Source organism: Cricetulus griseus, chromosome X (assembly GCF_003668045.3).
Source record: "Cricetulus griseus strain 17A/GY chromosome X, alternate assembly CriGri-PICRH-1.0, whole genome shotgun sequence".
Lineage (NCBI taxonomy): Eukaryota > Metazoa > Chordata > Mammalia > Rodentia > Cricetidae > Cricetulus > Cricetulus griseus.
Genome location: NC_048604.1, coordinates 115,693,343 through 115,719,458, shown reverse-complemented (window position 1 = coordinate 115,719,458; position 26,116 = coordinate 115,693,343). Strand labels below are relative to the sequence as shown.

Here is a 26,116-nt window from a genome sequence, read left to right as displayed (position 1 = left end):
TCAAAGGAGTAGAAAGGGACTGGGTCTCTTTCCTAGTAACACTTGCTTGGTGGAAAGCATATGAAACTTGGAATCCTACAGATCTGGGTTTAATTCTCACCTCCCTGGTCTCTAAGGCAAGACACTTTGGACAATACACTTGTTATTTTTAGTTAGAATTGCATCCCCACCACCACACACCTCTCTCTCTCTCTCTCTCTCTCTCTCTCTCTCTCTCTCTCTCTCTCTCTGCCTGTCTCTCTCTGTCTCTCCAGTCTCTCTCTACCCCCTCTCTGTTATGATTTCTTCCTTATCTGAATAAATTTTTAGCAGTGTATTTTTTACCATGAAAGTTCATGAATTATTTAAATTTGAAACTTATATTCTTTGTTTTTGATGCTTAATATAACTGCTATAAGATCAGTGACCTTGATTGGTATTTTAAAACAGAATTTAAAGACTTATTGAATATGCATTCATTATTTTCTGCTTCTTTGATCTTAGCTGTATTAGAATAACTTTACCAATTAAAATCTTCTGCAACATTTGTAAGATTTCTTTCTTTTCATAAGTGCATTTGACTCTAAACTGCTTCCAATGTAGCCTTTTGTTTGGTGTGTCTTGGAGGCCCTGTTTTTTAAAAGTTTTAGGTTTAAAATAGTTTCCTTTCAATACTTTGAAAATATTGCTGTTTCTATCTTGTACTCAGTATTACCATAGAAAACTGATACTAATTTGATTCTTCTTTATTTGTATAAAGTATGATTTATTTCTATAACTGTAGTCAAATCATATTTTACATCGTTTAGGATTTTCTCCATATAGGATCACATCTGAAAGTTAATGACACAGAACTGTTTTTTTCTCACTGAGAACCTTCCTTTACTTTCCCTCTTCCATTCATTTTTTCTCCCCTTTGTACCAGTAGCTCTAACTTCCTGTGTAATGTTGGATGAAGGAACTCTGCTTTGTTAACCAGACGTAAGAGACAGTATTTACTTATTTTTGCCATTGTCTATACATGCTCTTCATTAGCCTGAGGAAATTCTCCTTTCTAGTTTGTTGAGGTTTTATTATATAATATACATTGAGATTTTGTCAAATAATTCCTCCTTCTGCTGAGATGTTATGACTATTAATTTTTAGTACCACCTTTAGATAATTTTAAAAGCTTCATATTTTATTTTAATTTGTATGTGTATGTGCCCACAGAGGCCAGAAGAGGGTGTCAGATCTAGAATTATAAGTGCTTACAAACCGATATAGGTGCTAGGAACAAATGTGGGTCATCTCTAAAAGCAGCAAGTACTCTTAACCTTTAGGTTATCTCTCTAGCTCCAACATTCATTTATTTTTAAGTGGTTGTTCAACCTTGCTTCTGTGGAGTAAATCACACTTAGTTGTAGTATGTGATATTTTTTTTTATAGGATGAGGCTGAGACTTTATTAAAGACATTCACACCTGTATTCATTAAGTGTACTGAGATGTTGTTTTCTGTTCTTGTGATGTCTATCTAGCTTTGTTAAGCGGTAAAGTAATGGATTACATATGATGAATGTGGCAGTACTTCCTCATCAACTATCTGAATGAATTTGTGAACTACATGATTTCTTCTTCAAATACTTAATGGACCAGGCCTGGTGGCCCACACCTTTAACTCCACTCCTTGGGAGGCTAAGGTCAGAGGACTACATGCAATTTAAGGCCAACCTGAGATACACCGTACAAGGCTAGTCTGGGTTATAGAGTAATATCTTGTCTACAACAGCAATAGGCTCAAATACTTGATGGAATTCATTAGTAAAGCTATCCACACCTTAGATTTTTTTTCATGGAGAATTTTAAGTTTGACCAGAAGAGGCTTCCATACACAATTTAGGTTTGGTTTAAAGATTTTTCCATGCGTAATGTAAATAGCTATAATCTAGTATTATAACTGTAGTTGAGTCTCAGCAAATCATGAGCAGACAGTTGTAAAATCATTATCAAGACAGACAAAGTGCATGGGAAATAGGTTCCCAAAAGCCAGCTCAAGTCTTGATCCCATTGCTAGTAGCCCCACAAACAGACCAAGTTATACAATGGTCACACATATACAGAGGGCCAAGGTCGGTTCCATGCAAGCTCCCTAGCTGTTGGCCCAGAGTCAGTGAGCTCTCAGGAGCTCAGGTCAGCTGTCTCTGTGGGTTCCCTGTCATGACCTTGATCCCCCTTGCTTGTATGATCCCTCTTCACTCTCTTCAACAGGACTTCTGGAGTAAGGCCCATTGCTTGGCTGTGGATCTCTGAATCTGCTTCCATCAGTTACTGGATGAAGGCATTCTGCTGACAATTAGGGTAGTCAACATTCTGATTCCCTATGCTGGATTACCTCACCCAGCCTTGATGTTGGGGCAGGAGCTTAGTCCTACCTCAACTCGATGTGCCATGCTTTGTTAAATCCCATGGGAGACCTACCCTTTTGTGAACAGAGCGGGATCAGCAGTGGATGGGGGTGGTAGATGGGAGGTGGTGGAAGGGAACAGGAGAGCAGGGAGGGGAAACTGTGGTTGATATGTAAAATGAATGAAAATTTTAATAAAATAGTTTGGAAAACTAAAAAAAAAAAAGACAGACAAGTTACAATCACTTTCTCAATTCCATTTTCAGTATGTCATTTCTTTTTTCATGTCCATTGCTCTGGTTAGTTCTCTGTCAAGTTGACACATGCTAAGGCCATCTGGGAAAAGGGAACCTCAGTTGAGAAAATGGCCCTATCATATTGACCTGTAGGCAAGTCTTAGGGCATTTTCTTTTTGTGTTTTAAAATTTTTAAATTCATTTTACATACTAACCGCAGTTCCCCTCCCTGCCCTCTTCTCCCACTACATCCCTCTAACCAACCCTCTATTCACTCCTCAGAAAGGGTAAGGCCTCCCATGGGGACTCAACAAAACCTGGCACATCAAGTTGAGGCCGGACCAAGATCCTCCCCCCCCACACACACACTGCACGGAGACTGAGCAAGGCACCCCACCATGTGGAATGGGCTCCAAAAAGCCAGCTCATGCACCAGGGACAGATCCTGGTTCCACTGCCAGGGGTCCACAAACAGACCAAGATATACAACTGTCTCCCATATGCAGGGGACCTAGTTTGGTCACATGCAGGCTCCCCCGCTGTTAGTCTAGTGTTAATGAGCTCCCACAAGTTCAGTTCAGCTATCTGTGGATTTCTGCTCATATAATTCCTTCTCCCTGTCTACAATTGGACTCTGGTAAGCCTGTAGGGAATTTTCTTGATTGATATTAATGTGGAAGGAACCAGTTTACTGTGGGCCCTTATTAAAAAGGTTATAAAAACATTTCTATTTTATCTTATTATATTTTCCAAGCCTCCAGAACATTATTATTATTAACTAATAAAATGACTGTAAAAATCCATGTTGTCTGCTAAGTTGTAATGGAAGTGGATTAATAGTACCAACATTTAAAATGACATATACTGTAACTGTTTGATATGTAATATTTTAAAATCATATTTAAATGGCTTTCATCAGTTTTAAAGAAGAATTTTATAGGTATGATTAAATTTTATCACAAGATTTCGGGTTTTTAAAACACAGGTTTATATGTTCTTTAATATATTATTGGAATATACTGTTACTTCATTTCATATGCATATGAAATATTCCATTCCTACTTGGAACAAAATGTACTTTTTCTTACTAGAGCATTTTAATTCATTGCTAAGTTACTTTATACTGTTTCAATATGTATATATTCATAATGCAACTTTCCTTGCAGTACTGTTTGTATCTTTTCAATTGCAGTGTTTTAGTTGCTTTTATATTCAATTGTGAAAACTACCAAGAAGACATACTGCTTGTCTTCATTTTACTGTCAACTTATGACTTAAAAGTGCAAATGCTCGAAGCAAGAGCATGCCCTCCTCTCCATGTGTTATTAAACTTTCTCCTTCATCCAACTTACCAAGTCTTTGTCTAATGCCCCAGGGACAGATCTGCTTCTTATGCTTGAAGTGTCCTCTATGTCTTCTGGAAAAGACTCACTCAAATCTAACTCAGATCGACTCCGGTCTGGAGGGATAAATATGAAATGCAGATGTGAGTCAGCATATTTTGCCATGGTTGCAGATATTTCAATATCTCAGTTTATACATGCACACATGCACACACTTGTGCGCACACACACATACACACACACACACACAGAAAGAGAGAGAGAGAGAGAGAGAGAGAGAGAGAGAGAGAGAGAGAGAGAATGCAATGGAAACAGCATCCAGGCTCACAAACTCCATGCTGCTTTACATTAACACACTTACATTTTTAATAGCGTTTTGGAAATTGCCTTGATATAAACATGAAGCCATCTGTGTTCATTTGTCCTTTGATTACAGGGGATTAAGTGCTCTGTTATAAAATCCAAGGGTAGCTTTAAGCTGTTTAAAGATCTGATTTACTTCTGCCTAAATATTAAAAATGCTCATAGATTGGGTCCTTAAGCTTCATGAGAAAAAGAACTTAACATTCTTGAAGATAATTGACTGTGTTTTCACATTTCACATAAAATGAAGCCAACTGATCATAATTTCCACTTTTGAATGATATGACTTCCTTTCATGCAAAGGGGAGTGACTGTAGAAAAACTGAGAGGGTTTGATTTCTTTAGTTACAAGAACATTCCTTCATAACAGAACATCTCGATTTCAGTTTTTAAAATATCAGTTAACAATTGATGTGCTTCTTGACAGTGCTGTAGACAGCTTACCAAGTCATGGCAGTTTACTTCCACAGAATAGTTCTGTTCTAAAGTCCTGCTGAGACAAATATAGTTGCTTATAGAGGAGAGAGACTGGAGAGAACAATCAAATACTTAAGTTTGAAATGGCAAATGCAGCGATGAGGAAGTGTTTAGCACCCTGCCTGTGAGTATGTACTGAATGATTAGGAGTTGTGGAAGACATGCAGTAGAAGTTGACTTTATGATGTTAGTTCTAGGATTTGTTAGGTTTTTATTTTCATTGAACAGGTGAACTACTTTACTATCTTTTTCTTTTAAAACTACATTTATTTATTTAGTGTATGTGCACATTCTGTGTGCCATGACACAAGAGTGGAAATCACAGGATAGCTTTGGGGAGTTGGTTCTCTCCTTTTATCATGTGGGACCCAGGGAACTATACAGAGGTTGTCAGGTTTGGCAGTAAGTGCCTTTACCCACTGAACCATTTTGTTGGCCCACTTTCCTATTTTTGAAAACATGCATTTTAGAGGACTCTGGTCCCTAGTGCCACACATGTACATGGGTACATCCACAAACACACAAAACATGCACACACGAACCCTTTAGGAGCCTGTTGCCTAGGAAAGATTTCCTTATAATTACAGTAACAAGTCAGAATCTAGCAGTAGACTGCATGCAACAGATAATGGTTTAATGTTGAGGACTTAATTATGAATTGAGTTCAATATATGGGACATGAACATTACAATAACAAGGTATTTCTATGAAGAATTTTCTTACGCATAGGTAAGTTCATTGTAATAAACTGCAATACAAATAATATCCATATAAATGAAAAGACTTCTTACTAATATCTAATGTGCTGGTTAGTTTTTTTCAAGTATCATGGAATTCTTTCTATTGAGATGATATTGTACTTACTTATTTTTTAATATATATATTTGAGACTATAGTATAATTATATTACTTCTCCCTTCCCTTAGTTCCCTCCAAAACATCCCATGTGCATGCCCCACCCAAACTCAGATTCATGGCCTCTTTTTTTTAAAAATTTTGGTTACTGGGAAGAGAAGCTCAATTGAGAAAATGCCTCCATGGGACTGGCCTGTAGGTAAGCCTGTGGAAGCATTTTCTTGACCGATATTAATATGGAAGGAACCATATCACTGTGGCCAGTACTACCCCTCAGCAAGTGGTCCTGGGGTGTACATGAAAGCAGATTGAGCAAGCCATGAGGAGCAAGTAAATGCTTCATTCTTCCATGGTCTATGTTTTAGTTCCTGTTTTCCCTTCATGATAGGCTATAAGCTATACCTTTCTTCTCCAAGTTGCTTTTGGTCATGGTGTTTATCACAACAATAGAAAGCATACTAACAATCCTGAGTACGGACATACCTCATCCCTGTCTACACCCTGCCCTCTGTCCTGCAGCGGGTGCCCTAGCAGCGCTGCTCTACCTGCCCCCCCAACTTCCTCCATCATCGCCTGCTCACTTCTGCCTGACCCCACCTGGACAAGAGTGGACCTCCCCTATACCTGAAGGTCCACCTTGAATCCGGAAACACTCCACCCTTGTCCACCCACAACCCTCTGTGATCCCGCTGCCGCAAGAGGCAGACCCTCCGCCAGCCACCTGAGAGAGGGAGAGACCCCACCTGCACTCACTGGAAGAAGGGATGGGAAGAAGACAGAGTAAGAACACGCTCAACAACAGAAAGACCAATATGACACCACCAGAATCTAGGGACTCCACACCAGCAAGATCTGAAAAGCCCAACACAGAGCATGAAGAAGAGATGGACCTCAAAAATTATCTTAGGAAGATGATAGAGTCCTTTAAAGAGGAAATAAGAAAATCCCTTAAAGAAATAGAAGAAAAAACAAGCAAAACATTACATGAGATGGAGGAAAAGACAAACCAATGAATTCAAGAAGTAAACAAATTTCTTAAAGAATCCAAAGAAAGCCAAGAAAAAACAACCAAACAAGTAAAGGAAGCACTCGAAACAGTTCAAGGCATGAAAGCTGAAATAGAAACAATAAAGAAAACACAGAATGAGGTGATGCTGGAAATAGAAAGGCTGGACAACCGATCAGGAACTAAAGATGTGAGTATAACCAATGGAATACAAAAGATGGAAGAGAGAATCTCAGTTGTTGAAGACTTGCTTGAGGATATACAGTCATCAACCAAAGAAAACCTCAAGTCCAACAAATCCTTAACACAAAATATCCAGGAAATATGGGACACCGTGAAAAGGCTGAACCTAAGAATAATAGGTATAGAAGAAGATGAAGAAATACAGCTCAAAGGTACAGAAATACATATTCAACAAAATCATAGAATAAAACTTCCCCAACCTACAGAAGGATATGCCTATGAAAGTACAAGAAACTTACAGAACACCAAACAGACTGGACCATAAAAAGAAGTACCAAACCTTCAGAATAAAGAGAAAATATTAAGAGCAGCAAAGGAAAAAGGCCAAGTAACATATAAAGGCAGACCTATCAGAATCACACCCAACATCTCAATGGGAACTTTGAAAGCCAGAAGGTCCTGGATAGATATCCTACAAACACTAAGGCAGCACGGATGCCAACCCAGACTACTGTACCTAGCAAAACTTTCAATCACTATAGATGGAGAAAACAAGATATTCCTTGACAAAACCAGACTTAAACAATACGTATCCACAAATCCAGCACTACAGAAAGTTCTAGAAGGAAAACTCCAACCCAACGAAGATAACTACACTCACAAAAATATAGGCAATAAATAATCCAATTCTACCAAATACAAAAAGAAATAGGAGGGCGAAATCCACACACAATGACACCACCAACAATAAATCCAAAACAAACAAGAACCAACAATCAATGGACATTAATATCCCTCAATGTCAATGGTCTTAACCTACCCATAAAAAGATACAGGCTAACAGAATGGATACGAAGACAGAATCCATCCTTCTGCTGTTTACAAGAAGCTCACCTCAACTTCAAAGACAGGCCTTACCTCAGAGTAAAGGGTTGGGAAAAGATTTTCCAATCAAATGGGCCCAAGAAACAAGCTGGTGTAGCAATCCTAATCTAACAAATTAGACCTCAAACTAAAATCAATCAAAAGAGATGAAGAAGGACATCTCATACTTGTCACAGGAAAAGTCCATCAAGATGAAGTCTCAGTCCTGAACATCTATGCCCCAAATATGAAGGCACCCACATTTGTAAAAGAAACATTACTAACCACACATAAAAACACACACTTATAGAAAGATTCAACAGCCTGCTTTCACCACTAGACAAGACCAGCAGACAGAAAATTAACAAAGAAACAAAGGATCTAACAGAACTTATGACCCAATTGTGTTTAAAAGATATCTATAGAACATTCCATCCAAACACAAAAGAATATACCTTCTTCTCAGCACCACATGGCACATTCTCTAAAATTGACCACATAGTTGGCAACAAAGTAAACCTCCACAGATACAAAAGAATTGAAATAACACACTGTATCTTATCAGATCACCATGCTTTAAAGCTAGAATTCAACAGCAATACAAATTGCAGAAAACCTACAAACTCGTGGAAATTGAATAACACCCAACTGCACCATTACTGGGGTGAGGAAGAAATAAAAAATGAAATTAAAGACTTCCTAGAATTCAATGAGAATGTAGACACAACATACCCAAACTTATGGGACACTTTGAAAGCAGTGCTAAGAGGAAAGTTCATAGCACTAAGTGCCCATAAAAGAAAAAAAGAAAGTCACATGAGATTTGAAGAACAACTGAAAGCTTTAGAGCAAAAAGAAGCAAACTCACCATGGAGGAGTAGATGCCAGGAAATAATCAAATTGAGGGCGGAAATAAAAAAGTAGAAACTAGGAAAACATTACTAAGAATCAATGAGACAAAGAGTTGGTTCTTTGAGAAGATCAACAAGATAGACAAATCTCTATCCAAACTAACCAAAAGGCAGAGAGAGAGCATGCTAATTAACAGAATCAGAAATGAAAAGGGGGATATAACAACGGACACTGAGGAAATCCAGAGAATCATCAGGTCATACTTTGAAAACCTGAACTCCACAAAATTCAAAAATCTAAAGGAAATGGACAGTTTTCTGGACAGATATCACTTACCAAAATTAAACCAAAAACAGATAAGCAGTTTAAATCAACCTATAATATAATCCCTAATGAAAAAGAAGCAGTCATCAAAAACCTTCCAACCAAAAAAAGCCCAGAGCCAGACGGCTTCACTGCAGAATTCTACCAGAAATTCAAACAAGAGCTAATACCAGTACTGCACAAGTTGTTCCACACAATAGAAGCAGAAGGGATATTGCCAAACTCTTTTTACAAAACTACAATCACTTTGATAGCCAAGCTACACAAAGATACAACTAAAACAGAGAACTAAAGACCAAATCCCTCATGAACATTGATGCAACTCAAGAAAATATTGGCTAATTGAATCCAAGAACACATCAGAAAAATCATTCACTATGATCAAGTAGGCTTCATCCCAGGGGTGCAAGGATGGTTCAACATAGGAAAATCCATCAATGTAATCTATAAACAAACTGAAAAAGAAAAACCACATGATCATCTTATTTTTTTTCCAAACTGTTCATACAATATCAATCTCAAAAGTTCTAGCACACATGCTCTATGGGAACTTCAGCCACAGCCTCCCAAAGCCACCCCCATCCACAATAAAATATCTTGGGGTAACACTAACCAAAAAAGTGATGTACAGTAAGAACTTTGAGTCACCAGAAAATGGAAAGATCTCCCATGCTCTCAACAAAAAAATGGGTAGAGTCTGCAATCCCCATGTTCTTCACAGACCTTGAATACTCAACTTTATACAAACCAAAACAACGGTGATCATCCCTGAAGCTATAGTCCCAGCTTGGTACACAAAAATAACAGAAAGACCAATCCCTGCCCACAACCTATCCTTAAGCTTCACAACATGCCAAATAGATCCATAAAATGGATCAATGAAAAGATGAAACCAAACATTACACCAGTAACAGACAGACCTCCTTAGAAAGCACAAGCAGTAAGAGATCGCAGAACAATGGGGGAAATATATTCAACAACCCCACATCTGACAGAGAATCCCAAAAAAAAGAACTCAAGGAACCCAAAACCAAACAGAACTGCAGAACTTGGGAATGGAAAACTTTCAACCCCACTAAAATCTATCTGTGAGGACTAGCACAAAACACTCCTCTGGGATTACAGACCCATGGAATATGGTCTGTCAATGAGGACAGGCAACTGTATTGTTCAGAAGGGGGAATGGATAGAAAATGTGGTCGACTGGAAGCAATAGAATCTTGAAATTCGCAGGCAAATGGATGGAAATCCCCAGTCACAAAAAGACAAACATGGTATGTACTCACTCATAGAAGGATCCACTTCACAAAGAAATTAGGAAAAGGGAGGACTCTAGGGGATAAATTCATGGACCCCAGGAATGGGAAGGGGCAGGAACTGGAGCTGCCAGCATGAGATGGAGCAGAAATAATGAGTTGGGGGAAGAATAGAGGAGAGAGAGAGCAGGATGAAAGATATCAGAGGGAGCTACTATAGGTCCGAGAAGAGATATGGAACCAGGGAGATCTCCAGAGACCTACAAGGATGACACGAATGGACAAGAATGGCCCATAGGCCCAGCCCTGAACTCTGGAACTTAGAGGAGGAATGAAGAGCATGGTGCCAGGACCCACTGACTGTTCAATAGCCCTTATGTTACAGACCTCAGCCCTGAATGGAGGCTGGGTGGAGGGATGCGGGGGAATAAGGGCCTGGGTGGATAAAGGGTCAGGGGTGTTGGGTGTGGGGAGGGTGTAGGGGCTTATAAGGGTATTGACACCACCTTTAGAAAGTGCTTATGCAAGCTTAAAATGTCTACTTCCACCTACCTGAGGAAAGGGAGGCACCAGTAACAGACGTGTTTCTGCGGTGACTCTTTGTGAGAAAAGGCAGCCAAAGCAAAACCCTTCTCACAACAAAAAAGGAACAGGCCAAGCTGTATTTCATTTGGGGGACTGACAGAAGCTCATACTTGAAGGGATTTAAATGAAACATCTTTTTTTACTGAGTGATTAAGTCTTCCAATCCAATTTCTGTATATTTGTCTTCTATTGACTACCAAGGACCAGCCACCAGGAAGGGGCACTCTTCAGTTGGTGCTATTCTAGGTGGATGAAGCCAGTACTCGTGACATGTTCTTAGAGTAAAAAAGGAATCTTTTTTTTCATAGAATGCTAAACTTTTTATTAACAAGCATTGACAATTTTCATCATGTCTTCAATTTTCTAATGTTTCTCAACCTTCCTAAAAGTATAAGATTAGCAGTTCCTCATGAAAGTAGTCTTGTAACCTATCAACATACCTATCCTCTACTTTGTTGTGTTGAAAAAAAAATGGTCCTGAGATCTTCAAGTGTGCTTTGATGGGAATAATATCCTTTCCTATGTGTGGATGGTTTATTGCAATGCCTAATGCAACTCACCATCCCTGAATTCCCATGAGGCATTTCTTTCTTCTTTTTTTCTGAACTGTAATACTCTTTTCTTTTTCTTAGTATCTCAAGCATTCCAATAATGATCTGAGAAATATTAAACTGCATCCTAGCAAAGTGTGTTTAACCTTCCTAAAGAGGTTTAACCACCTCATGTTTGGGGTAAATCATGTTATGGCTACCAGTTTTTTGCTTTACCAGAGAATATTGTTTTACATGGTCTTAGGCAACCCCTCAACCCACAGTTAAGAATCTAGCCCATAAAAGCTGTCCCCAAGAAAATTGGCTCTTCATTAGAAGAGTCAAAATATCCTGTAAATAAAATGTGATTGCTATCAGTGTTTATTTTTTTTCCTTCATATTGTTTGAATATGAAACTACTCTCGACCACTATCAATATTCAAAAGCCTTGGATTTAAAATCATATGGTCCTGACTTTTACAAAAAAAGCTCTTTTTGATCCTTTATTTAATGAATTAACAAACTCATGTCAATCTTGTTCGTTCTCCCCCCTCCTACTGCCCCCTTCATTTATGCCCAAATATCCCAATAGTTTCATGCTCCCAGGGAGAGTGAGGATGGGACAAAGTCTGTCATGTGTGTGTTTAGATGTAACTTATTTAAATTTAGTATTGCTCATATGGGATCCCAAAAGCATTCCTATGCTAGGTAAGTACTTCTCTACTGACAAAGGCCCCTGTTTTGATAAGGCCTCCTCACTGACATGTCCAGATTTATTTTGGCTTTTTTCTTTTGAAAAGACTTATTTCTCAACATTCTCACTTCCTCTCTCCTTCAAGCTAATCTATCGTGCCCTGTATGTGTCCTGTGAAGATTCTCATCATTTAAAACCTATAAGGACTCTCATTTAGTCTTCCTCCTTCTGCTCTGCTGCCCAAGTGCTGGAGTTTTCTTGGAAGGTGTGTGCCACTACTTTTCCTGGCTAAATGAGACTAAATTTTTACCTCAAAAACTGTGGTCAGTTATTTAAAGAGAGATTTTCTTCTATAAATCATAGAGCAGAGGGATGAATGTCACACAATAAGAAGGAGCACTTCTACCATAATATTGGACTAATATGTCAACAGCCATACTCTAAAAATGAAGGCTTTCACAGGGGTTGTACCATCAGCTATAGATTTTATGTGGGTCAAGAACATTCACCTCACTGGATTTCTTAGAAGGTTTAGAGCTTGGCCTCTTACATACATACAACACACACACACACACACACACACACAAGTCTCAAAACATTTTTCCTCTTTAAACAAGCCAACTTAGACCAGTGGGAACACCAGAACAAGCTCCACACGCCCATGGTATATGCAGAGAAAGTCTTCCCAGGTTCACTGTAGGACAAACCATACCTGGGAAGATAATCCTTTTTTCGAGATCAACCAAACTGAATTAACTTATTGGCAACTGGACTGATGGTCATCTGTCACCTGCTGGCACAGGCACAGCAGTATAATATTTTAGAATATATTTGTATCAAAATAGCTGGTAAGCATTATCACTGTGTTCATCCTACCCCCATTTCCTCATGCCTTTTCTCCCCAACAATTCCCTTTATAAGGCATGCAAGGCTCCTAAGCCTTGTACAGTATTTGCTCTGATTGGTCAGGGTCTCCTCACTACCAGCTCATCAATACATTAAATATCACTCCTTGGTAGGTAACCAAAGAAGAAAATATGAACATCCACAATCTATGCACTTTTGTGATGGCTGAACAGAATCCAGTTGTTGAGCTTAGCATAAATATTTACGAAACTCAAAATATGCCTTTTATCTAAGGAAGTACAACTTAGGCTATATTGAAACAGATCAATCAACCATATTCAATCTGTCTGAATGTCTTTTGACACTTCCTCCAAAACACTGAAACACTCTGATTGCTCACTACCCACCCTCCTGCTACCTCCCTGTTCCCAAGCCCGTTTTAATGGCTGCACTATGGCAAAAGCTTCCTAAATGATCTACAGGCTTAACTTTCATCCCTCAGGGATTCCTCAGCAGCCCCTCCCAAGATTCCCCCTAAACAGATGCTAAAGCATGTTACTTGGCTACATGAACCCTACAGCCTCACCGGTCTTAAGCAGACTAAACAGCTAAGAAGGCTAAATAGCAGTTTTCAAGGTCCTTGCTGACTTCTGACTTCTTTGAATTCATATGGAAGTCCACTTTTCTCCATTTACTAACAGCAGTACACTGGCCTCTTGGGTCTTCCTTTAGCAAATCAGGCATGCCCACCTCAGGTTCTTACATGAAGTGCACAGACACTTTACAAACTATCTGGGCCAGGGCACTGATCATTAAAGATGGATCAGCCTTCTTCTTTTTGTCTCTCCAACATTGATTTGGTCTGTCTGGAGGACACTGCCTGCCCAGACATTTGCATGGCTGATTCTTTCACTTTTTTAAAAATCTTTTCTTGTTTAGGCCCTCTCAGGGGGTTTCACTTCACTAAATTATGGTTAAATCAAAGTATTAAAGTTCATATGTAATGATTTCTTAAATATAGACTCCAGCAATATTGAATTTCTTGCTTAACAAAAAGTCTAATAGATGATAACTTATTCTAAGAATGACTTCCAATAGAATAGCTGATAAAAAGAAAGTATTACTCCCAAGTGTTTGGTGCTTTTTCTTCTTTAAAAGAAAAAATGTGATACAAAAGACAATTTCTCATGTATTATATGTGTATAACATACACAATAGCAAACACACACACACACACACACACACACACACACACACACACACACACAATAGCAATGTAAGCCTTTATTATATGTTTGACCTCTCATTTTAACAGAAGGAAAAGAAAAATTATAAAATGATTCCAAGGTCCTACTTTTCCTGTAGAATATCAACCAGATTAGGAAAAATTTAGTACAGCTAATTTATAAATTAATTTCTAAATATGTCCTCTGAGAAATAACATGAAGGACAAAAGGTGGAACCTCCAATGAGCTCTTCATATTTCCTTAAGTCACACAGCCATTTAAAGATCTGTCATATAACATCACTTTTAAAACCTGGCTTGCCATCCTATAGCCTTCATCCAGCAGCTGGTGGAAGTAGAAGCAGACACCACAACTAATCACTGAACTGAACTGGAATCCAGTTGCAGAGAAGGACAAGTGATGAGCCAAGGGTTCCAGACCAGGCTGGCGAAACCCACAGAAACAGCTGACCCAAACATTGGGGAGCTCTTGGTCCCCAGACTGATAACTGGGATACCAGCATGGGACTGATCCAGACCCCATGAACGTGGTGTCAGTGAGGAGACCTCGGAAATCTACGGGACCTCCTGTAGTAGTTCAGTACTTATCCCTAGCATAGGTGTGGACTTTGGGAGCCCATTACACATAGAGGGATATTCCCTGAGCCAATACACATGGGGCCTAGGCCCTATCCCAAAGGAAATGATAGACTCTGATGACCCCAGATGGAAGGCCTCACCCTCCTCTGGGGAGGATATGTGATAGGTAGGGTTTTAGTTGAGGGAGGGGTGGTAAGGGGGGGAGGGGATGGAGTGGGACCTCGCATTGACATGTAAAACAATCTTGTTTCTAATTCAAATAATAATTAAAAAAAAAAACCTGGCTTGCCCTTTTGTCTTCATTTTGGGTTCCTGTCCCAAAGATAAGGATACATTCCATTCAACAGCATAAACAACATGCTCTGAGATACAAAGAATTCCAACTGAGTCATGGGTGGTGGTAAAGCCACGTTCCAGAGACTCGGTGTCTCTTCACAGCAGTATACTTACTCTACTGCTGATAGACGTCACACTACGAGCACTTGGAGCTGGTGACCTTTGAGTGACTGGGATTCCACCATTGCTGTAACTGTTTTTCGGTGTTCCACGTCCTGCCTCCTGGTCAATGAGATCTGATGAAGCAGCACTTCTCCTAAACGAAAGGAAAAAAGCATACTCCAACTTTGACAGCAGCCAAAGACACCAGGCAGTAAACGTGTATGAGGAAAATGATGGGGAATTCAAATGGCACCAAGTTGACAAGGGCCACACTGGAGCTGCTCAGTAGTTTTCATGGCACCCTCCTCAAAGTCTTGCAGAACTTCACGAGGTCATGTGCACACATCCTAACTTGTCTAACTCCTTTTGCCATGTAACTGAGCTTCACCTTGCCTTTGCAACTTCATTTCCCAGTCTTCATCATCACTCTGAACCATTCCATATCTCCCAACTAACCAAATTTACATGCACATCTAAGTCATTTGCTTCCCTCATCCCCACCTCTTTTTCATTCTTTATCCATGTGAGTCCTTTAAGTACAGAAAAGTTCTGCCTTCCCCATCAGACCTTTCTTGACAAGCAGAGACCTTGCGCTCCTCAGTTCCTGTTGACTTAAAGGTTTTGACTAACTGTAATTCCTGTGCATATGTATATCTTGAAGGTATTCCTATTAACTGTGGGCTCCCATGTTATTGTCAGCATTTTCTCTGGTGCAGTCACTCAGTTATCCTTACTCAATGATTAGAAATTATGGTTTGCTGGGCCTTGGTGGCACACACCTTTAATGCCAGCACTCGGAAGGTAGAGGCAGGCGGATCTCTGTGAGTTCGAGGCCAGCCTGGTCTCCAGAGCGAGTGCCAGGACAGGCTCCAAAGCTACACAGAGAAACCCTGTCTCGAAAAACCAAAAAAAAAATTACATAGTTCATTTCTTAAAGTCTGACTCTTTGGTGGCTAACACATACGCTATAAAATAGCGACACTGGACTCAAATCATTTTCATATTTGAGAGAATGATTTGATCTATTCAGTGATGAGAAAAGCAGTTCCTGCTCAGGAGGTGATCACAGGGTTCTTATTCAGTGGAGCATCACAAGTAAATACACAATTCAGACAAATTGGAATTTAAAAGAGACACATTCTTCTCAGGGAGGCCTGCTCATTTTTGAAGGGAAATGGAAGAGAAGAGGATACATGAGAGAAGAGAGGTGGTGGGGGAGGGGCTGGGAGGAGTGACTGGAGGCAGGGGAAACTTCAGTCAGGGCTTAATGTATGAGAGAACTTTAAAAAAAGAAATATTCTTATTTTATCCCTAATCCCCAGTTAGTCCAAAGTAGGCTAGTAAACAAAACTGTGTGACATTTGTGCTTTCAATTATTGTTTTTGTAAGCCATAATAGTAAGCATATGATTGCATTTGAGCCACCTGGAGGTAAGAACAAATGGAGTAAGAAAAGAATTTTGTCTTCTGTTTTGTTCTTTGAGAAGGGTGTCTCACAACTATAGTTGTGTTTGGCCTAGAACTCCCAGAGATCGGTCCCCCTCTGCCTCCTAAGGGCTGGCATTAAAAATGTGTGCTAGCACATCAGGCAAAGAAAGGATTGTAACAATGTTTGAACCTACATACATTGTTACCAGAAAATAAATCTGGGAAAAGAAAGAGCAGGCAATTACCATCATAGCTGACAACCATAGCTCCCGAGTATTTTTTTTGAGAAGCCACCAAAGCAAATTATTCCCTGATTGACATTACCAGCCACCACTATCTTTAATAAGCTTACAAATAACAGCAGTGTTTACTATTCAGGTCTTCATCTGTTTCCTTTTCCTTAGCTTCCCTGAAATAAAATTTCAGTTTTAATGATGAGGAAAGTAAGTCTTACAGAGGTTAAAGATGAGCCGGGCATAGTGTTCCACACTAGTATCCCCAGCATTCCAAGGTCTGAGGCAGGAAAATCACAAGTTTGAGGCTAACTTGGACTACTTAGTAGGATATTATCATTAAACAAAAAAATAAGGGAGAGAGAACAATCATTCTTGCTTTTTCTGCCCAAATCGTTTTTTCCTTCTTGTCTGGGGGCCAGCAAAAGTGGGGAGGAGAGGGCAGTGGGAAGCAAATAAGAGTAATGTGTGATGACAGATACATATGAAAATTTGACAATGAACCCTGTTGCCTTGCCTGCTAACTAAAAAAAAAAAAAATACTAAAAGAGCTATTCTATACACATGCACTGCTGCATCACCATGATCTCACAAAATTAACACCTGAAGAAGGGATTAAAAACAGTATTGCACATTCACCCAAAGCGTGGGACTATTTATTCTGCTTTTTCACACTGATCTCAAGTCGTCTCACTAAGATCATATCTTTCTAACCAGAAGAACTCTGCATCCACAGAATGCACTAGCAAGAAAAGGACAAAGGAACACTGAACTGCAAGTTAGTTATTGACGTCTGACTGCAAGAATCTTGATAAACCTTCTATATAGCCTCCTTTTGATGACATGTAGCATCTCTGGCCTCCTCTTTCTAGAGATAATGCCAAATTTCAGTGCTATGAATACAGATCAGAGTGGTCTCTGACTGCTTGTTGATCCTGACAAAATAACACATTTTCTGTTTTAATTGTTTGATGCAATTTAGAGTTCTCCATTTTAGAACAATTTTCCTGAATCTTCCTACAGCAGACACTGCATTATGACAACAGTTAACCACATTTATACTTTTCCACATGCTTCTGTTCATCTCAGATATCCTACTTAGTTTAGTAAGAGTTCAGAGACCAACCCAATGACAGGTCATGACCACAGATTATGGATTCTCAGAACAATATTCTAGAAATACCTCTCCCACTATTTAAGGGGGGGCATCTTTTAAAAATGTCTAATGGTGAGTCCTTCAAAAAGAGGTCAAGAAACGACAAGAGGATTCATGTGAATATTCTGCTTCTCTCTGTGTTGAAGGCCTTCCCAGATCCAAGTGGTTTTGACAAATTTCCCATCATGCTTTCAATAGGACTAAAAGCAAAAGTCCTGTTTACCGTAGAAGTGCTGGCAGCAGTTGGATAATCAGAATGATGACATTTAACAGACTAACCTGTAATAAGGAAAACATTCTTGTGATCCTAAGTCAGCTACTGGAAATTATTATTGCCAACAGCATTAGCTCACAAATGACAGACTTCCACATTTGTCCCTGACATTTACTATGAGTGTCTCAAACCTTTTGCTTGGTTACACTAAGAAAAGGTTTAATGTAGAGAGGCACAGAATTTTAAATACTTAGGTGTCAATTGTTTTAGATGTCATTTAAAATATGACATAAGGGCATGGACTTTTGCCACTTAAATAGAAAGAGGGTCATAATCAAATTTAGAGACGTAAGAAAGCCAATTAAGAAACTCCGTTTTGATACAGATATCACATTGCCATGATTTAAATACATATTAGAACCCATTAGCAACAAATGTCCAGGCTAACATGGGTAAGGAGAAACTAGAAAGAAGGAGACATGTTTGACAGGTTCTATGGGGCTTTGTGATATGAGGTTACAGAGAGACACATTTTCTAGATTAGAAGAGTCTCTTCTAATTTACTTTATGAAATATACTTTGAAAAGTCTACTCTTTTGTTATCTTTAATTCCATGTTGTCTCCAAATATTGGTGATGCTTTTTGATATATCAAAAGAGGATAGAGGAAAGGAAAGATACTATAATTTGCATTACTTTTCTGGGTTTATGTAATGCTTTCCCAGGAGTGGTATCTAGGAAATCATTTTCCACTACCCTCCCTTTCTAGACTGGCTGACAACGTTGAGCTTGTACTACATGGTTAAATGAGCATGTCCAGAAAGCACCATTAATACAAGAGCCACTAACACTGAGAACAAGGTATAATGCATGCTACCACATAGAATGCAGGATATTCCTTCTGAGGCATAGAAGCTTTTCTAACTTCTTTTAGTTATTTCAAATCTGAAATGAATACATAAGAAAGATGGGAAAGAAAAGTTATAACTGGAAAATGATGTAAGTTTGATAAATGAGAAAGTAATATCAAGAAGAGGGAAAGGTTAAATGCAGTTCTCTTCTAGTCTTTGGAGACCCCCCCAAATGTTCATCTTTAAACTGGTTTATGTGAGGTAAGCCTTCAACCCCTTGTGGCACATCTGAAACAGCACACTGGATCCTCTGAGCATGTGATGTAGAATTGGGTATATTTTAATAGTACCCATTTGATTCTAATACACAGAAAAAGATGGAGAATATTGTGCTTTATAAACTGCTCCGTAAACTCATTAATCTCAGACATGTGTCCACCTGCATTCATCCCTGCCCATGTTGCACCACCATGTTTCCTGTTTAGCATAGTGCTCACATGAAAAAGTGCTGAGCTGTCCTCATGCTGACTGATAAATGAAAGCACATAAAGATATATTTTCTGGTTTAGTGAGTGACCACGAGATACTAAGGTTCAGCAAATGGTCTGTGGATTGAAGTATTCCCATATAATATTTTTGGGGCTAGCAAGATAAGAGTAATTTCTCAGTTTTAGATTGATGATAAAAACAAATGAAAAATATCTTATGACATATAAATACTGTAATTTATATTTAAATATCAATAAATTAAGTGTTGTTAGAAAGCAGGCATACCCTTTCATTTATGTATTGTCTGTTCTTCTTTCTTTCTCCAGCAGGAGAATTGAGAAGTTGAGATAAAACCAAACATTAGCTTGAATATATGGACCCATTCACAGAGATGTGTAAACACACAGATATGCATATCCACTTAAAAATCAAATCCAGCAGCTGGTGGAAGTAGAAGCTGGCACCCACAACTAATCACTGGACTGAACTGTAATCCAGTTGCAGAGAAGGAGGAGTGATGGGCAAAGGGGTCCAGAGCAGGCTGGTGAAACCTACAGAAACAGCTGACCTGAACATCAGGGAGCTCTTGGTCCCCAGACTGATAGCTGGGATACCATCATGGGACTGATCCAGACCCCAGGAACATGGGTTTCAGTAAGGAGACCTCAGAAATCTATGGGACCTCCTGTAGTAGTTCAGTACTTATCCCTAGCATAGGTGTGGACTTTGGGAGCCCATTCCACATAGCGAGATACTCCCTGAGCCAAGACACACGAGGGTGGGCCTAGGCCCTATCCCAAAGGAAAAGATAGACTCTGATGACCCCCTATGGAAGGCCTCACCCTCCCCTGGGGAAAAGAAAGGAAATGTGATAGATAGGGTTTTAGTTGGGGGGGGAGGTGGTAGAGGAGGAGGGGAGGGAGTGGGAACTGGGGTTGACATGTAAAACAATCTTGTTTCTAATTCAAATGAAAAATAAAGAAAAAAATCAAACTATTATGAGAACCCTATACATTCCAAAGAAATAAGCTGTAAATGGGTCATAAATACAGACCTCATGTATCTCCTGCTGATAATATGGCTGAATCCTTTTTTTTTTTTTTACCTGTTCTATCATTTATGCTCACTTCACTTCACCAGGATTCTGTATTCTTAGGCCCTCAATGGTCTGACAATTTTGCTTTAGGTTATTTATGATAGTCTGTGGCTTCGGTTTCCCACCCTTTGCTTGCATTAAAGAGGGATCTCCTTACCCAAAAGAAGATAAAGTAGAAAAGTATGAATTAGTAGATCTGGATTCAAGGGCACAGTGGCACAAAACTCATGAAAAAAAACTGATTTGACTTAAGGTTCACTCCCAAAGATGGAACTCATCCCTGACACTGCTTGCGTGACCAAGAACCAGAGACTGGATAGCTCAGCCACCTAGGGTAAACCCAAATACTATTGGTCTTTAAAAAAATAAAATATGTAGTGATAAAATGACCCCTGATGTTATTGTGCTATACTCATAGATCATCACCTTGTACAGCCATCATCAGAGAAGCTTCCTCCTGTAGTAGATAGGAACAAATACAGACCCACAGCCAGATATTATACAAAAAGAGAGAAGGATCTTGGAACACTCATTCTAAAATGGGAGGTTTCCATCAGATCTCTCCCCCACATAGCTCAGGGAACTCCATGGAAGAAAAGGAGCCAGAGGGGATGGAGGACACCAAGAAAACAAAGCCCTGTAAACCAACATGAACAAAGATCATAATAACTCATAGACACTAAAGCAGCATGCAAAGGGGCTGCATGGCTCTGCATCAGGTCCTCTGTGCTTATGTTACTGCTTCCAGTTTAGAGTTTTTGTGAAATTCCTGAGTGAGCAAACAAGTGGGTCTCTGGTTCTTGTGTCTTCTCCTGGGCTCTTTCCTTTCTGTTTGTCTTGTCCAACTCTGAAGTGATAGCTTTGTTTTATCTAATTTTTATTTTGTTGTATTTTATTGTTACATCTTAGAAGCCTGTTCTTTTCTAATGAGAGACAGAAAGGAAGTAGATCAGGGTGGGAAGGGAAGTAGGGATGAGCTGGGATGAGTAGAGAGAGGGAAATAATAATCGATATATATTATGTAAGAAAATAATCTATTTTTCAATAAAATAAAAATAGGAATTAGTAGACCTGGACAAATGAAAACAAAAGCATGGAAAACAGCTGAAGCTAACTTTCTTCAGTAGGCAATTCTTCTGTGTCTCAAAACTATCACACACACACACACACACACACACGAGAGAGAGAGAGAGAGAGAGAGAGAGAGAGAGAGAGAGAGAGAGAGTTGAATATGTGTTTTGGAGGTCAGTAGGCAATAATCTTGAGTGTTATTTTCAGGTGCCACCTACCTGTCTTCTGACCCAGAGTCTCTCAGTGGCACTGAACTCACCAAGTAGGCTAGCCTGGCTGGCTACAGGGCCCCAGACATAAACCTGTCTCAGCCTCCCCATGTGTTGGAACAGTACAAGCATGTACCACAATTTCCCAACATTTAAAGGTAGAGTATCAGCATTAAGCTCAGGTATTCTATCCCCAACACTCACAGGTAAATTTATGGGATAAAATTCACATGTTTTTAGAGATACAGTATACATGAAAATAATTTAAAGCCTGTTTTTAAAGGAATTTGCTGGGTGAATTATAGTGTTTCATCTAAAGAAAAAAAAAGCCAAATAAACCAGTATTGACTGTTTATGATCTTGACTCCAAACTAGAACACACTGCTACATTGCTACAGAATACTACTACGCAGAGTATGCTGCCTACCTGAAATCTCAGTTGCAAAGAGAATAATGACAAATTCTACTTAGGACATGAAAATAATACTACTTCTAATGGAAGAAGAGGGAATATTAAATCACGGGATGATTTCATAAACTTACTTTCCCCAAATAATAAACATATAGAACTTAAGATTTTTTTTTCAGTCATGAAGGTACCAAATATGCCCTATTTCTAGGAGACATGAAAAATAGAAAAGTGGGGCTTGGAACGAGAATAAGGTTAGCTAAGGGCTGGATTTAATGGGGGTGGTCTCTGTTTTTTATTTAGAGCCCAGAAAAACAGCTTGTGAAACTTCACAGGCCATATGACAATCAGCCCCAGGGCTTGTGAAGAGCAATTAAAAGTAAAAAGGATAATTTTAGTGTGTGTGTGTGTGTGTGTGTGTTTAGGGGGACCAAAGTGGAAGGAAGAACAGCAAAATAGGTGGACATGATGGTGAGCAAAAGCTCTTGATAAAATGCTTGCCATACCTTCCAGTAACATGAAAGAAGGGTTGCCACAAATGCAGCTCCACTCTCCATCAGCTTCTACTAAACAGCACATTTCAGACTCGAGGTTCTAAATTTTTCATAGAATGTTAAGGGGACACTGCTGGTATCCCATCTAAGCCCTCACATCCTATTACTAGTTCTACACAACAATCCATAGTTTCTAAGGGCATTTCTGATGTGCTTTGCACTTCATGCCTTTAAGAATTGTCCATTGACACGATAGTTACAGGCCTAGAAATGACTTGGAATTTTTCTCCCACTTACCCACATGGTAGAAAACTTAGAATAAAATACAAAATTGTTAGTTAAATTTGAATTTTATATGACTCTCATGGATTCACACTACAATAAACAATCAAATTTTATTAAGAATTAGAATATTCTAAATATTTCACTATGTATACTTTTACTACAAATGTTGTTTGTCTCAAATTCATGTTTAACTGAACATCCTTCATCCTTATTTGTTAAGCAACGAAACCCTATGTGAGGGATCCATAGTCGGTGACTGACTTGGATCAGAGTAAAATGGCCTGTCTGCTTCAAATGCAAAGGGACAGTTTAAATTTACAACCTGTTAAAAATTGTCCTTTGTTTTGCATATCTAGCCCCTAGCAACAAGTGAATAGCCATATGTTATGCTATGCCTTTCCTATCCAATTCCTATTTCCCCAGCTTTGAAGCTGCTGGCAAGAAATAAATCAATTAGGTATCTGATAAAACATCATTTCCACTCATATATGAGTTTTTAAAAGGGATGCCTTAGCCCAGCTGCTCCAGGAAAAAACCAATGAACCATGAAGAAATATACTTTATCGAGAAGAAAAGACAATAATTGCCTAGCTGGGTCAGGTCATAGATGAAAGAGATGGGCATCTCACAATCTCTTTAGATGATAGTTAAGAAAAGATAACCACCCCCTTAACTTTTTAAGGAATCACTTGGAATGAAGTGATTGCCATACTGTGATGAATAATGAAACTAATTATGGCAGTCCATTAATGAGTCATCACCAAGATCAATTAAGGTTCCAGGGGAAGGATAGTTTGCTCTATTGATCTCTTGAGCATCTTCATTTTCTTAATAAGAAAACCTTGCTCTTGACATGCTAAAGCTGAAAAACTCTGAGGACAATATTTGCATTATCTACAAGCTACTTCAGGTATTCACAGCTTAGAAGATAGTCTTCTTTGGAAACATGAAGGAGGTGTCTGGAAGAGGCTAGAGGAGGAAGTGGTGAATGAATATGATCAAAATACGTTGTATGCATGTGTGAAATTTCCAAAGAACAAATACAAATATTTTAAAAGTCTATTTACAGACTGTGTCTCAGTTTATAATTTCAAGAAAAGCTTGTGTCAAAACATGAGTATTTAATGCAACATGCCAATATGGCATTACTGCTTTATAATTATTCATGTCTAGCAACAGAGAAGACAAAAGAAACAAACCCAGGCAGAGTGATTCTTGAATAGCACTATAAACACCTTGATCATGGGGAGGAAGACTTTTATTCTTGATGAGTTAGTATAAGGCAAATAATTCAAAATAGCATGATCTCATTTTGCTCTATAGGCCTGGTATCCTTTGTTTTCTTTAAACAAGGAAACCAGTCTTTCCTTTCCCTATATAGTGTACTTCTTAATGTTAGCCTGAAGTGTAAAACAATATGATGATGCTGTAGAGATGGCCCACGGGTTAAGAGCACAGACTGCTCTTCCAGAGGACCACATGGCAGTTCATATTCACCTGTAACTCAAGTCCCAGGAAATCCAATATCCTCTTCTATGGGTACCTGGCATGCATTTAGTACACAGACATATGCAGCACAATGCCCATGGACATAATAATAAAGATTAAATCTATTAGTAAAAAACAAACTCACTGAACCACAGAGTCCCAAAGATGCTAACAAAAATAGACCAACACTAATTTAAGTACACTATCATTTTGAATGACTTTCATATCTGCTCAGAGCCATGAAAGCAAAAATGAAGACCAAAGCTGACATTTTACTTCTTTTTTAATTTTTGAGATACAGTCTCACCATGTAGCCACAGCTGTCCTGTTACTCATTATGCAGTCTAGGCTGTTTGGAAACTTGTAACAGTCCTCCTGATTTAACAACCTGAGAACTAAGTTAACAGGTAATACTATGAGTGATTGGGGTTTTGAAGAAAAACATGTAGTAGAGGCAGCATAGAAGGGAAGTGAAACAATCCACAAATCCAGAAAGGCTAAGTAACAAGAAGGGCTCAAGGGAGAATGCTCAGATGTCCCTGGGAAGGGGAAGTAGAAGAGATTTCATGGGTGGACTGGGGGAGGCTGGGAATGGGAACTGTTGTGGAATATTAGTTTAAGATGTATTACATTCGTTTATGCTGTAGAATATTTGTTTAATGATGGAAAGATGTGTTGCATTCTTTTATGTTGCATTTGTTTAACTCTGTGAAGCTGTGTTACTTTGCCTGTCTATAATACCTGATTGGGCTAACAAAGAGATGAATGGCCAATAAGTAGTCAGAAGAAAGAGATAAGCGGGGAAGCCAGGCAGAGAGAATAAATAGGAGGAGAAATCTAGGCTCAAGAAAAAAGGGAGAGAGTAAAGGAGGAGAGGAGAACACTGGAGGCCATCCATAGAGTAAGAAGGAAGGATTTATAGAACAAAGAAAGGCAAACAGCCCAGAGGAAAAACATAAAGAGAAATGGGATAATTTAAGTTAGAAAAGCCCAAGCCAAATTAAGGCTGGGCATTCATAAGTAAGAATAAGTATCCATGTAATTTTTTGGGAGCTGGGTGGGTCTATTTGGGTCCCCAAATAGAAAAAGAACTACAGGGAATATGAGAGATCAGTTTAGGGGGCAGATGGTGGGGGAAACTACTGAAAGAGACTACTGGAAAAGGGGGTGGGCATTTCAAGATCAGGTAAAAACCTGGTGCAGGTGTACCTCCCAGTAATCTACAAGGATAACCCCAGCCAATAAGACTCCTAGCAATAATGGATATGTAGGCTGAACTGGCCATCTCCTGTGACCAGGCAAGACTTCAAGTGGAGGGAGTGGGAAACCAACTCAGCCAAATAACCTTCAACCTATAGTCTGTTCTGCCTATGGAATGTGCTGCAGTAAGGTGGCCTAGAGATTGACGGAGTAGCTAGCCAATGACTTATCTAGACTAAAAACTATGCTAGGAGAGTAAGACAACCCCTGACACTGCTTGGAACACCAGAACCTACAGGCTGGATGACCCAGAAACCTAGAATAGAACCAAATATGACTGGAGGGGGAAAATGTCAGTGTAAACATGCCTAACGATATTCATAGATTGGTGCCTAACCCAATTGTCTTGAGAGAGGCTGCATCCAGCAACTGATGGACACAGATGCAGGGTCCCA

General features: G+C 39.2%; 1 protein-coding gene across 1 annotated transcript in view; it reads right to left on the bottom strand.

The window, feature by feature from the left end:
- Sytl5 (synaptotagmin like 5) overlaps positions 1-26,116 on the bottom strand; it is a 102,149-nt gene that overhangs the window by 41,878 nt on the left and 34,155 nt on the right. Inside the window, exons 6-8 of the mRNA XM_035449764.1 lie at positions 15,053-15,194; positions 10,675-10,816; positions 3,952-4,058 (exon numbers count right to left, since the gene is read on the bottom strand). Coding sequence (XP_035305655.1) covers positions 3,952-4,058; positions 10,675-10,816; positions 15,053-15,194 — 391 coding nt within the window. The remainder of the gene's footprint in view (positions 1-3,951; positions 4,059-10,674; positions 10,817-15,052; positions 15,195-26,116) is intronic.